The sequence below is a fragment of the Phyllopteryx taeniolatus genome, chromosome 15 (genome assembly GCF_024500385.1).
Source record: "Phyllopteryx taeniolatus isolate TA_2022b chromosome 15, UOR_Ptae_1.2, whole genome shotgun sequence".
In the NCBI taxonomy this organism is placed as follows: Eukaryota; Metazoa; Chordata; class Actinopteri; order Syngnathiformes; family Syngnathidae; genus Phyllopteryx; species Phyllopteryx taeniolatus.
Genome location: NC_084516.1, coordinates 11,380,693 through 11,394,985, shown reverse-complemented (window position 1 = coordinate 11,394,985; position 14,293 = coordinate 11,380,693). Strand labels below are relative to the sequence as shown.

Below are 14,293 nucleotides of genomic sequence, written 5' to 3'. Positions count from 1 at the left end.
ATGCCGCTTTCTATGAAAAGCTGGAAATGTTACTGAAACAACTCAATCTTGCAAAAGAGGTGATAATAATGGGTGACCTAAATGTTAATTGGGAAGTTAACAAAGTTAGGAAAAAATTGAAAAGGGTTATGGATGATATGGATATGACTCAGGTTATTAATGGCCCTACGAGAATTACAAACTCCACCCGAACTCAGATTGATCTAGCCTTTACTAATAGGCCAGAAAGGATCTTGAAGCCATACAATATGCTCACAGGATTGTCTGATCACAATCTTATAATGGTTTCAAGAAAATTAAATAAAAAGCGCTTCAAACCCTTGGCCACCACTAAATCCAATAGGATACCAAAACATGAACAACAAAATTTCCAAGATTCCATCCAAGAAGTAAACTGGGATGTATTACTCGCTGGTAAAAATTTAGATGAGGATTGTTCTAAATTTGCCAACAAAATACAAGAAATTATTATACAATTTACACGGATAATTAAACTAAAAGCTAGAAAGAATGGCCTGCCTTGGTTAAACACATTTATTCTGAAACTGATGAAAGAATGCGATCATTCCTTGAAGTTGTCGGTCAAATCAGGATACAATAGACAGCACTTTATCTCACTGAGAAATAGGGTAGTGAAAGAAATAAGAAAATCTAAAGGTGACTTTTTCATTACTGCTCTGAATAGTGCGAAGGGAAATTCAAAAATAACCTGGAATTATATTAAAAAACTATTGGGTGATACACAAAATAACAAAACAAAACTAATGCAAATTCAATTAAATGGAAACATCCTGACGGAACCTCAAGTGATGGCTGATGCTTTTAACAACTACTTCATTGAATCTGTGTCAGAAATCTCTTCTAAGTTTGCAGTAAAACAAATGAAGGAATACCCTGCATTGTCTACAACGCAGTTCTTTACTATTACAAATATTACTGAGACCAAAGTTATCGATTTAATTCATTCACTCAAACCATCTAAGGCAAAGGATGTTTTTGGAATGTACACGAGCATGCTCAAAGATCTAGGTTCAACTCTTGCTCCTCCTATTGCCTCAATCATTAATCTTTCAATTTCATCTGGTCACTTTCCAAAGCCCTGGAAATCTGCTATTGTTACCCCTGTCTTTAAATCCGGTGACTCAACTTCTCTGAATAACTATAAGCATTCTTCCGGCCATTTCCAAAGTTGCAGAAAAATGGGTGCTGCATGATTTGGCCCCAGCTCCTCTGGCTGAGTTCATCAGCCAAAGAAACAGCTCTGAGCGTGTCACTCGAGGCTCTGTCAGAGGTGACTGTCTCATTCCTCTGCGCAGGAGCACTTTCAGTAAGTCAGCCTGGTCAGTGAGGAGCGCTGGTGAGTGGAACTCAGTACCTGAGGAGGTTAAACTGCTTACAACATACAAGGCCTTCACAAAAAAACTGAAAATGTGGCTAGTTAACACCTATAGCTGCCAACACTAAAAGACAAGTATGTTATGTTGTTTTTTTGTTATGATCAAAAAAATTATGGTTTTATTCTCTCTTAATAGTATAGTTTGAATATGTATCCTGTATTATATTGTCTTGTAGATGTATTTTACTGCTTTTTGACATCATGGCCAGGGGACTACAGATGAAAACTAGCCTTCTGGCTAATTCTGGCTTTTTTAACCATGTGTACTTCATGTGTTTTATGAAATTGCATTGTCCCCTTTCAAAAATAAACTGATAAACTGATAATTTCGAAGTGCGTCTTCCCGAATGATGTATGAATTGTGGAAAACAAGAACGTGAGTAATTCGAAGAAATTTGTTCTTCTCTTCTCCTGCCTTGCCACCCATTGTAGAAAGTAAGTACATAGTACAATTCGGGCAAACAACACGGGATGTGGGCTGCAAATGCTACCTGGGCTGTAGTTTGGACCCCCCTGTTCTGGACATTTGTCAGGCCAAAATAATTATTAGTTCCCATATTTTTCTGAAAATACCAGTGAAGCATGGCTAGGAAAAATGGCTCGCTGGCAGGGAGTTGAACATCTTTCCTACAGTAGTAAAAAAATTTGTACACTTCACACTAAAAAAAAATTTCATGCTACTGCTTGTGTTTAAGAAGTGATTTCAGCTTCTTTTCATGTGCTGTTTTCTTTGCTTCTCTTTGACCTTATTACCCTTCAGCCCACCTTTCTGAATACTTTTTTTTGACCATCTACATTCACAATCTTTACCCATGACAGAAATGATATTTATTTAGTTTAGTTTGATGCTGAGAAGAACCTCTCATAAGTCACATTTTCTTCCCTTTTAACAAGATGCTGTAATTAGTGGTCACACTGTGTTATTTTTATACAACAAGGACCATATCATTTCTAACTATATGAAAAAACATTATTCTCAAATTGGCAAAATACACAGAAAATATAGTTTCTGCTTTAGATTGTTTATAGTGAATGCATAAAATGTGTGATTAACAGTATTGGAATTAGGGACAACTGTCTATTACACTGGAGGTGAAAAGGGAACAGAACTGGATGCAGAATGTGTCCTTCTGCCCTTTGCAGTTCTAACAGTCTACAATCTTCAATAAAGGCTTTCTACAAAGAAAGCAGCAAAGAGGCCTTCCCAAAAATTCCCAAAATGTTGAAAGTATGGAATAGGCCAAAATGTATTGGGTGTGCTGAAGAAGTTAGGCTAAACAAGGAGGTCTAACAATACTTTTGTCCATAAAGTGGACTTTATGGACTTCATGGACTCTATGGCTTTGCACGTGCAAAATGGGCGTAAACTTAATTGCTCACGCAAACAGATGTGGAAGCTATATCTACTAACCAGGCACACCCAGGATTGTGCCTGCCAAATGCGCAAAATAGCCATGCAGTTCATTTGAAATGTGGTTGGATCATTTGATTTCAGTGTACGGTGACAATTGGTGCTGGCCTCTCCCAGAGCAGTTTTTCGTGTGTGCTGTCATTAGGATGGACACATACATCCAATTCACACACATTTGGGGTGAGTTAAATCAAACAAAACATGGCTTTTATGCAGTTGCTGGTTTCTCTAAAATTATCAGAGCGATAGATTTCTTTTTTGTAACCGTTTTGTTTGTCTTCCACTAACCATTCCAATTCTATCACTTCAAACTTCATTTTGCACTTGCAATGTTCTCTCACATTATCCATGGTGAAAACCATCAGAGCTACCTAAAGCGCAAAACCCTCTTTTAAATACATAATTTTTACAACATTGTCCGTGTCTATATGTGCCCTGCGACTGACTGGCGACCAGTTCAGGGTGTAGTCCGCCTTTCGCCCGAAGTCAGCTGGGATAGGCTCCAGCGCCCCGCGACCCTAAGCAGGATAAGCGGTTGAAAATGGAAATGGATGGATTTTTACAACAGTTGCCAACAGTGTATCCAATCTCGCAGCCGTGGACCAATGGTTAAGATCATCGCCTGCCACCGTGGGGGACCTAGGTTCAAGACCCCGACTGGACCATCCGCCAACATCCCCCGGACTCACGGCTGTGGTGTCCTTGAGCAAGACACTGATACCCCGAAATGCTCCCCGGGAGCTTCAGCTGCCCCCTGCTCCATTGTGTTCCACTAACGTGTATGTATCGCTATGATGGGTTAAATGCAGAGAACAACTTTTGTGTGCATGCATGCATGTTCATGACAATAAAGGTGATTCTTCTTCTTCTTCTCTTAGAGTGAGTGAACACACAATTTAGCGCCTGCTATTGGGCTCTTTGTAAAATATATATATGGCAGTATATCAGACACAACATGGCCACCTTTAGCACCCGCAATGTGTAAGGGTAAAGACGCAATTTTGTGATTGTAAATTATGCCCTTTGTGTTTTCACTTCAGCAAATCTGCATGTGCAATGATACACATCAAGTATGTCATCATCACAGCCACTCACCTGAGGAGCGGTCCCCACAGATGGCACAGATGTGTTTGGTGAGCGACAGCGCCGTGCCAGAGGGCTGAGCGGGTACTTTCATCACGCCATTGATGCCCAGCGGGGGCTTAATGTCCTCTGTGCTACTGACCGAGTTCATCGGCGAGTTCAGCTGGAACATCAACATACACAAAAACACACAGCAACAGGTCACAAAGCAGTACAAAAAATAAAAAATAAAATATGAACACACACTTCCCATTACACAAGCCCGTTGCATAGTTTAGCTGATGGCGCATACAATGGTAGCTTTGAGTTCGAACACCACAAAAGTTGTGCAGTTTGGAGCTCAACCGAAACATTCCTGGAAAGTTTGCCCCAAATTTCATAAGGTTTTAGAGTTTTAACTGCCATCATCCGTGAGCACACATTACTTGACCACATTTAGCCAGTATCAAAGGATTAACTATAACTAACAAACAAACAAACTAACTAACTAAGTGGCTGCATAAGTTTTTTCTTTTTATGGATGTTTTGCCACTCATTTTCTGAAAAAAAAGGGCAGTGGGTACAAGCAGAAGAATGTGAGAAGAGGACTATCCTACAGAAGTTACCGTGAAGTAAGCTGAGCAGTACATCTGGAAATTATATCTTACTTTAAATTGGACTACCCTTTCTCCCTGAAATTGAGATTTGATAAAAATTTCTTCTGAAAGTGACACCTCTTTGCCTTTTGCAAAAATAGGGAGTGAGGGAGGCTAATTATCTTAACTAGCTACATGCAGTTTCAGGGCAGATAAATGTTAGGGGAGCATAGAAATCATCCTATAAAACTAAATGCACTGAGTGGAAGAGAAGCTACTACAGTCCGCCATTAGCAACATTTGAGGAAGAAAAAAAAATAAAATAAAAGCACCAATCCGCTGACTAGACCCAACCAAAGCTATAGAGAAGCATTATGGTGTGGGAGGAAATGGAAAAAAATGGGTTTATTGGGCTTGTATTGTAATGTATTATAGTTTATATACATGTGAAATATATGGTATACAAAATAAATATATTTTTCACTGAAAAACGTCAATAGAGAAGGAACAGTTAAGTCAGAGGTCGACTGTGTGCTTGTACTCCTGTGTTTACGACATACATACGATTGTTGAGATGTACACAACACAGACGGCAATGACTGTCATCTGAATAAACAGGAAAACTGCATATTCTTGGCAAGAAAACCGAATGTATAGTTTATATTATGTTGGGCCATGACAAATAGTACACTTGTTTAGAAACAAACTACACAACCAGTCAAAGGTTTGTAGTGCTATTGATGAGAAACTGTGTCCAAAAATTTTACTCTTAAGTGTACGTACAGTATAAACATAAACTTGTGAAATGGATACACATATGATTCAGTATCATAGAGTTCAACTACAGTCAATAGAATCACAATTTGACAATGCAGTCAAAAACATGACATAGGGAAACTAGTACAGTTCTTAGATAGTAGTTATAATTTGATAACAGTGGTTTGCAACACACTTGTATACAAGCACGCACAAACACACTCTATTATACACGTACAAGTAAAAGCTGAAGAGGGCGTAAAAAATAATGCACAAGTCCAGACAGACACAGCACTTGCTCCTGGCATCGCATTTCGCATTTTTAAGCTCTTAACACTTAACGCTTCTTCAACAACTTCAGAGTTGAGGGGGAAGCAGCGCTGCCATGTACATTCTTGCTTGAAGCGATAATGTACTGTGTCTTCATAGATTTACATATTCCAAGCCAGACGCTTTACCGTCCGATCAAATGGAACATTCCAGAGAACTTCCGCAACTTTTAATATTCATTGCCACAGAATTCAGCATGACATGTGCGGTGTCATGGGAACTTGAGTTGGACCTAGACTAGAAAATCAAAAGCTCATGTGGGTTTCAATGTTTGGCTGGTTCAGTCGGTTGAAAAGTTTAAAGCCCCTCCCCCCCCTCCCCGAAACTTAAAAACTCTCTCTCTCTCTCGCCCCCCACCCCCCCCCCCACACACACACACACACACAAACACACAAAGCACGCAGGCAAATAGTTTATTAAAACAGAGAGATTAAATTCCAAATATAAAACACTCATTAATAATTTCAAGAGATAAAATATGTCAATTTCAAGGAGTATCTGTGTGGCATCAGTGCCCTGTGACAACACAAGCTGCCATACTTGACCAAGTCATTGTCAGGATTTATTTTCTAGAAAGAAATTAATGAAACAGCACAAGCGCACCAATGTCAAATAATCCAAGTTACTTAATGTGTATTTTGGTCCTAATAAAAGAAATTGAGAAACTTTGACAGTCTTTATTGTTGTGCCCAGATCGGCTAATGGGAACTCCATTTCAGTTTACGTGAACTGAAACAGTCACAGGAGCTAGCTGTGTGTGAGGCAACGTGTGGAGGCCTGAAAAACATTTGCCACAAAGCATAGTCAAGTATGTTGACAGAAGGTGACATTACTGTATGTGTGAAATTACCACTGCAGGAATTGAAGTTACGGTTCACTTTTTTGTTGTTTGGTTGGTCTGTTACTTAACAGCAATATGCAAAAACAACATAATACAATTACTCAGTAAAACCTTTAGAATTCTAGTTCAGATCTGGATAAATGTCATGATCGAGGACTGTTATCTTTTGACTTTGTAATTATTATATTACAGTGTTTCAGATTAAGTAGATGGCGCTGTGATGGAAAATGTTTGTGGCAGAGGGCACGCACTTTATAACATTTGTTTTTCTTTGGAACAGCTTTCACTTCACAATGACAATCTGATACATCTATTTGATTTATCTATTTATTTATTCTTTTAATATATATATATATATATATATATATATATATATATATATATATACACATATATGTGTGTGTGTGTGTGTGTGTGTGTGTGTGCCGACTGGTTAGAGCGTCAGCCTCACAGTTCTGAGGAGCGGGGTTCAATCCCCGGTCCCGCCTGTGTGGAGTTTGCATGTTCTCCCCGTGCCTGCGTGGGTTTTCTCCGGGCACTCCGGTTTCCTCCCACATCCCAAAAACATGCATTAATTGGGGACTCTAATTTGCCCGTAGGTGTGAATGTGAGTGCGAATGTTGTTTGTTTGTATGTGCCCTGCGATTGGCTGGCAACCAGTTCAAGGTGTACCCCGCCTCCTGCCCGATGATAGCTGGGATAGGCTCCAGCACGCCCGCGGCCCTAGTGAGGAGAAGCGGCTCAGAAAATGGATGGATGGATGGATGGATGGATGTGTGTGTGTGTGTGTGTGCGTGTGTGTGTGTGTGTGTGTGTATATACAACTACAATTCCAATGAAGTTGGGACCTTGTGTAAACATAAATAAAAACAGAATACAATGATTTGCAAATCATGTTCAACCTATATTTAATTGAATACACTACGAAGACAAGATATTTAATGTTCAAACTGATAAAATTTATTGTTTTCAGCAAATAATCCTTAACTTAGAATTTTATGGCTCCAACACGTTCCAAAAAAGCTGGGACAGGTAGCAATAAAGACTGAGAAAGTTGAGGAATGCTCATCAAACACCGGTCTGGAACATCCCACAGGTGAACAGGCTAATTGGGAACAGGTGGGTGCCATGATTGGGTATAAAAGGAGCTTCCCTGAATTTCTCAGTCATTCACAAGCAAAGATGGGGAGAGGTTCAGCTCTTTGTGAACAAGTGCGTGAGAAAATAGTCGAACAGTTTAAGGACACATTTCCTCAACGTACAATTGCAAGGAATTTAGGGATTTCATCATCTCTGGTCCATAATATCATCAAAAGGTTCAGAGAATCTGGAGAAATCACTGCATGTAAGCAGCCAGGCCGAAAACCAACATTGAATGCCCGTGACCTTTGATCCCTCAGGCGGCACTGCATCAAAAACCGAGATCAATGTGTAAAGGATATCACCACATGGGCTCAGGAATGTTAGTAAATACAGTTCGGCGCTACATCCGTAAGTGCAAACTGAAATTCTACTATGCAAAGTAAAAGCGGAGCAGAAACGCCACCGGCTTCTCTGGGTCCGAGCTCATCTAAGATGGACTGATGCAAAGTGGGAAAGTGTTCTGTGGTCCGACAAGTCTCAAATTGTTTTTGGAAATTGTGGACGTCGTGTCCTCCGGACGCAAAGTTCAAAAGCCAGCATCTGTGATGGTACGGGGCTATGTTAGTGCCAATGGCATGGGTAACTTACACATCTGTGAAGGCACCATTAATGCTGAAAGGTACATACAGGTTTTGGAGAAATATATGCTGCCATCCAAGCAACGTCTTTTTCATGGACGCCCCTGCTTATTTCAGCAAGACCAAACCACATTCTGCACGTGTTACAACAGCGTGACTTCGTAGTAAAAGAGTGCGGGTACTAGACTGCCCTGCCTGCAGTCCAGACCTGTCGCCCACTGAAAATGTGTGGTGCATTATGAAGCATAAAATACAACAACGGAGACCCCGGACTGTTGAACAGCTGAAACTGTACATCAAGCAAGAATGGGAAATAATTCCACCTACAAAGCTTCAACAATTAGTGTCCTCAGTTCCCAAATGTTTATTGAATGTTGTTAAAAGAAAGGGTGATGTAACACAGTGGTAAACATGACCCTGTTCCAGCATTTTTGGAACGTTTGCAGCCATAAAATTCTAAGTTAATGATTATTTGCTAAAAACAATTAACAACACGTTTATCAGTTTGAACATTAAATATCTTGTCTTTGTAATGTATTCGATTAAATATAGGTTGAAGATGATTTGCAAATCATTGTATTCTGTTTTTATTTATGTTTAACACAACGTCCCAACTTCATTGGAATTGGGGTTATACTATTACCAGCATACAAAACTCAAAGCTATTCAAATAGAACTGTAACCTTCATTGGAATTGTATATATATGTAGTATATAGAGTGGGTACGGAAAGTATTCAGACTCCCTTAAATATTTAATTCTTTTTTATATTGCAGCAATTTTCTAAAATCATTTAAATTCATTTTTTTCCACATTAATGTACACACAGCACCCCATATTGACAGAAAAAAAACGGAATTTTTGAAAGTATTCAGACCCTTTGCTCACTCTTTTATTTATATATATATATATATATATATATATATATATATATATATATATAAAATTTATATATACATAAAATCGCTTCAAAACCGTACACACACACTGTATTTGTACGACTTGGAAGTAGCCAGCTGGTTCTCACTTAATACCCGGAAACGTCTTTTTTGTTGTGAAAGATTATGTATTACAACATGGCCTTTTTGATTCGCTGATACATCTGCGACGTCGCGACGCCATTCACCTGCAATTAAAATTTCTAATCGCAGCAAAATCGACGTCGAGTTGGCGACGGTCAGCCACTCATAAAAACAATTTGTCGAACCCCACACAAGGCGTGACGGTTGCGTCGCTTGGCCTAAGACGCTTTGTCATCAATATAGCTACATGAACTGTTTGGCATCAGTTTTGGCACAAAGTGTGCACCCACCTACATCTCAGCATACTCAAGAGATGTGCGGACGTGCACGCACAGATGCACATACGCGCACACACACACACACACACGTGGACAGCCACGCACACACACATGCACACGCACGGTCTTACCTCACTTGAACGTTTGTGTCTAGTCTTTGGGCCTGCACTAACAGAGCTGTCTCCTCAGTTGGGACAGTTTCTATCAAACCCTCTGCTGCCTGACAGAAAAGACTATTCCATTCACAATCTATTTTCAGTAAACTTGCAACTCAATCTCAAAAGTGCTGCTCCCTGCTGTGGGGTGGGCTGGCTGGGAACCTTTTCTCCCCCTCTTCTATCCATGGTGATGGAGTCAAGTCTGGGGGATTAAAGTAGCTCAGGGCCAGTACTGGAAATAGAATACATGCTCCCTCAACACATACATGTGACCCCACACAGAAAGCTATGCCAGCTGTGTGTACAGTATTATCATTTTAGGAAATCCCTTGATGATCCTACTTTACATATTGTATGCATCCATTTTTTTTTTTTTTTTTTTTTAGGGGGGGGGGGGGAGTGGAAGTGGAATGCTTGGATGAAAACTTTTACAGACTTAGTGAGATAAACAAATTAGGGACATTTAATCTCAAGGACTGGAAATGTAGGACATAGGACTCCCTGCAGTACAATGTGCAACATGAGGGGATGTAATACCCTAGATGAATAAGTTTCATGTGCAGGATCTGTTACATAATATGATGAGGAGAACATTTGGCTGGTACAGCCAGTACATTGGCTGCCTATGTATACTTGTAGGTGTGACATTCATACAACTGATGTATGCAACAATATACAGCAGTTTTCTGTGCCACCAGGTGGATTGGCCATAATGCTAAACTATTCAGACAAGTAGTAAGTAAGTAGTAGTAAGGCATGGAGTCCTTCAAAGGGTGTCGATTAAATAGCATTGAAATGCATATAAATAAATTTTCTTGTATAATGAGTAGAATCCATAGCATGTTAACAACTCTCTAGCAAACAATACTTGTTGCAATTCTCTATTAAATAAGCTAAAATTTTATAAAATAATTGTTTTTAAAAAAGTTACTTCAATCAACAAAAGGTTTGAAAAGTAAGAAGACAATTGTAATTCCTATAAGAGGCAATAATCTTGGCTGAGCTGATCCTAAAAACAATTAGTATGCAACGGAATACACGTTGCTAAAAAAAATATATAAAGAGCCATCCCTGGAGCGAGCGGAGGAGAAAAGGGAAGAAGAGTGGAGACAGTTGAGGCCTCTGTTAAAGATGGGCTTAGTTTGATTCAGCGCACAGACTTTGCTCAGAAAGACACTTCAAAAGCAAACATCAAATCTGACCGTACCACTCTTCAATACCTAACTCTCTTGTGGAACTGCAGTTGCTTTCCAGGTCAAGGACACCTTTTTTAACTTACAGAAAGTTATCTCCACAGTATTAAGGTACCACAACGATCGACAACGTTTTAGTAAAAAGAGGAAAGTTTTTCTTTGGATTTGTAAAAACCTCCGCATACAGAAAACATTAAAAATGATCCCCATTCACATAGACCTCTTAACTCACTTTTCAGCTCAGGCCACTGTTTGGTGATGTTGTTTTGTAAAGAAACGTACATATGCACTAAGGACCATAATTGCCCCTGTGGGTAAGCGAGAAAAGTTGCACAGAGCTGCACTGTGTCTGGGTGCGCGCATTCTCCTGTCCACTCAAATCTGTCATTTACACACCCAGATACGCACATTGTGTGACGCAACCCTAAAATGTGGGCACTCTCTGTTAAATCTTGCCCTGCGTGCATGCTGACTAAGAAAGGCGATGTTCTGTACATCCTCGGAGAGCCAGACCAATCCTGGAGACTCACAGTTTCTACTGTTAACCTCTGTTACCCAGACTGTTCAGGACAATAAAAGCCAGAACCAACAAACTAAGAAACTGTTTTTATGCGAGAGCTGTAATTGCACTAAACACTGCCAGATTGCCAAAGGAATTTCACATTCCTCTTTTTCATACTATATCTAACTGGCTTTTGAGACACTATTCTTCTTTTGTTAATTACTGTGTACATTTTTATTATTATTGTGTAATATACATATATATATATTTTTTCCTTATGGAAGAAAAATACACCTTCAATTCCATTATATCAGTTGCAATGAAGGCACACCATGAACAGAAAGAAATTCCCAACATTACAATGCCAAGAATTCAAACTAAGAAATGCTGTGTAATGTGTAGAAGAATTTAATGAGGAAAACAGAGTAATTGAACAGAAACTGAAATCTCCTGTTGGCAGGAGTCAACACCTAACCAGCTGCTTTCACAGAGGTGAGGACGGGGTTAGGTCATGATATAACCTAATGATAACCCTGTGTCACCTTTCAACCCTTACACCATAGGAAGACCACTTACTTTTAAAAGCAAACTTACATTTGCTATCCAGCGAAGTGCTGGTGGACTGAATGAGAACTTTCTTCTTATCCCTTATTAGTGTGTGTGCTTTTGTGTGAGTCTTATCTGGACATGAATCGGCAGAAACGGGGGATTGGATTTCACACAGGAGGGTGTTAATGGGCTCCCTCTTCTGTGGCCTTCAGGGTACGATATTCACAATAAGACAACCTTTAGGATCAATTACATGGTTATATGATTGAGAGACACCTGTTTGAACAATGCAGGCTTCACAAACAAGTACAAATCAAGCAACACGTGGGTAAAAGCATGTACAACATTTCGTGAGTGGCTCAAAGACACTTCTCGTCTGTGTGCTGAAGAGCTGTGGGAGACATATGCCAATACCTCTGTCATATAACTGCAAAAAAATTCACACTTTGGAAATAAGTTGTATTCTACTATTTAAAATCTTCTACAGAGTTTTTTTTTTTTGAGAAATGTTTTTATGTGTAAACATAAGACACTTCGTCTGTGTGGAGATGCGCTTGGGGCAGTGAGAAACTCTGTCTACACTTAGGACTACTGGGTCCATACCTTTCACCCCCGCCCCCGCAAACGCTCCACCATCCAAGTCCCCAAGAAACTTGCAGTCTCGGGTCTGCAAAGAGGTCTGTGGATGACACAGTCAACATGGGACTGCACTTCATCCTAGAACACCTCGATGGCGCAGGGGATGTGCGCGAGGATCCTATTTGTGGACTTCAGTTCTATGTTCAACATCATCATCCCCGAACTCCTCTTCTTCAAGCTTCTCCAGCTCAGAGTCTCGCCTGCCATCTGCCAATGGATTTACAGCTTCTTGACGGGCAGGACACAGCAGGTGAGGCTGGGGGACACTACCTCATCTACACCCACCACCAGCACTGGGGTGCCCCAAGGATGTGTCCTCTCTCTGCTGCTTTTCGCTCTCTACACGAACGACTGCACCTCAACGCACCCGGCTGTCAAACTCCTGAAGTTTGCAAACGACGCCACAGTCATCGGCCTCATCAAAGACGGTGACGAGTCTGCGTATCGATAGGAAGTCGAGCAGCTGGAGCTTTGGTGAGGCCGACACAACCTGGAGCTGAACACGCTCAAGACGTAGCGATGATCGTGGACTTCAGGAAGCATCCTTCGCCACAAGAAGAAGACCAACATCAACTCCATCCTTAAAAAAGGCCCAGCAGAGGATGTACTTCCTGTGGCTTCTGAGGAAGCACGGCCTGCCACAGGAGCTGTTGAGGCAGTTCAACACAGCAGTCATCGAATCAGTCCTGTGTTCATCCATCACATCTGGTTTGGTGCTGCCACAAAAAAAGACAAAACTCAGACTGTAACGGACAATCAGGACTGCCAGAGAAATCGTCTGTACCCCTACCCACCCTTGAGGACTCGTACGCTGCCAGAACTAAGACAAGAGCATGTGAAATTCTTGGAGGCTCCACATCCTGGTCACCACCTCTCCCAGCTCCTTCCCTCAGGTAAGCGGTAACGAACAATCAAAACTAAAACCAGCAGACATTCCAACAACTTCTTCCCTCTTGTCATTAAATTGCATGGTGTGTTTTTATGTCTCAAAAGTATTTATTGTCAAATATCTGTATTGTCATACAAGAGTGGCTCCAACTACCGGAGACAAATTCCTTGTGTTTTTGACAAACTCGGCAAATAAAGAGGATTCTGATTCTGATTCTAAACTAGCTAGAAAGACATAACAGCTCCAATTGTATGAGCTCCAAGTGCACACACCAAGTAGACGCCGAAGACATTCCTTAATTGGTATCCATCCATCCATCCATTTTCTGAGACGCTTCTCCTCACTAGGGTCGCGGGCGTGCTGGAGCCTATCCCAGCTATCATCGGCAGGAGGCGGGCTACACCCTGAACTGGCTGCCAGCCAATCGCAGGGCACATACAAACAAACAACCAGACGCACTCACATTCACACCTACGGGCAATTTAGAGTCGTCAATTAACGTACCATGCATGTTTTTGGGATGTGGGCGGAAACTGGAGTGCCCGGAGAAAACCCACGCAGGCATGGGGAGAACATGCAAACTCCACACAGGTGGGGTCGGGGATTGGACCCCGGACCTCAGAACTGTGAGGCAGACGCTCTAACCAGTCGTCCAACGTGCCTTTCCTTAATTGGTATGATGGATAAAAAAAAAAAAAACATCCCAAATACATTTTAATTGCTTCTCAGAAAATGTTAGTTCAAAAGTTGTGTTTTTTATCCCCAACTCTTACTTTTCAAATCTCTCATGTATTAGACTTCTGTTAATCAAAGATATACCTCCTACAAAAGTTTCTGCATGGATGTCTTCCTAGTTGGGTAGTTTTAAGCATTGAGTTTGTATTAACAGCAAACAGCTGCAGTAAACATGGGAAAATGGGAGAAGAGCAGAAAAAAAAACATTCCACTTCT

General features: G+C 40.7%; 1 protein-coding gene across 10 annotated transcripts in view; it reads right to left on the bottom strand.

Moving 5' to 3' along the window:
* rxraa (retinoid X receptor, alpha a) overlaps nucleotides 1-14,293 on the bottom strand; it is a 115,464-nt gene that overhangs the window by 28,108 nt on the left and 73,063 nt on the right. For 5 of the 10 annotated variants that reach the window (XM_061799008.1, XM_061799010.1, XM_061799012.1 and 2 more), the window contains one exon: nucleotides 3,903-4,063. In XM_061799008.1, coding sequence (XP_061654992.1) covers nucleotides 3,903-4,063 — 161 coding nt within the window. The remainder of the gene's footprint in view (nucleotides 1-3,902; nucleotides 4,064-14,293) is intronic. The other 5 variants (XM_061799017.1, XM_061799009.1, XM_061799011.1 and 2 more) reach the window with 1 other exon arrangement.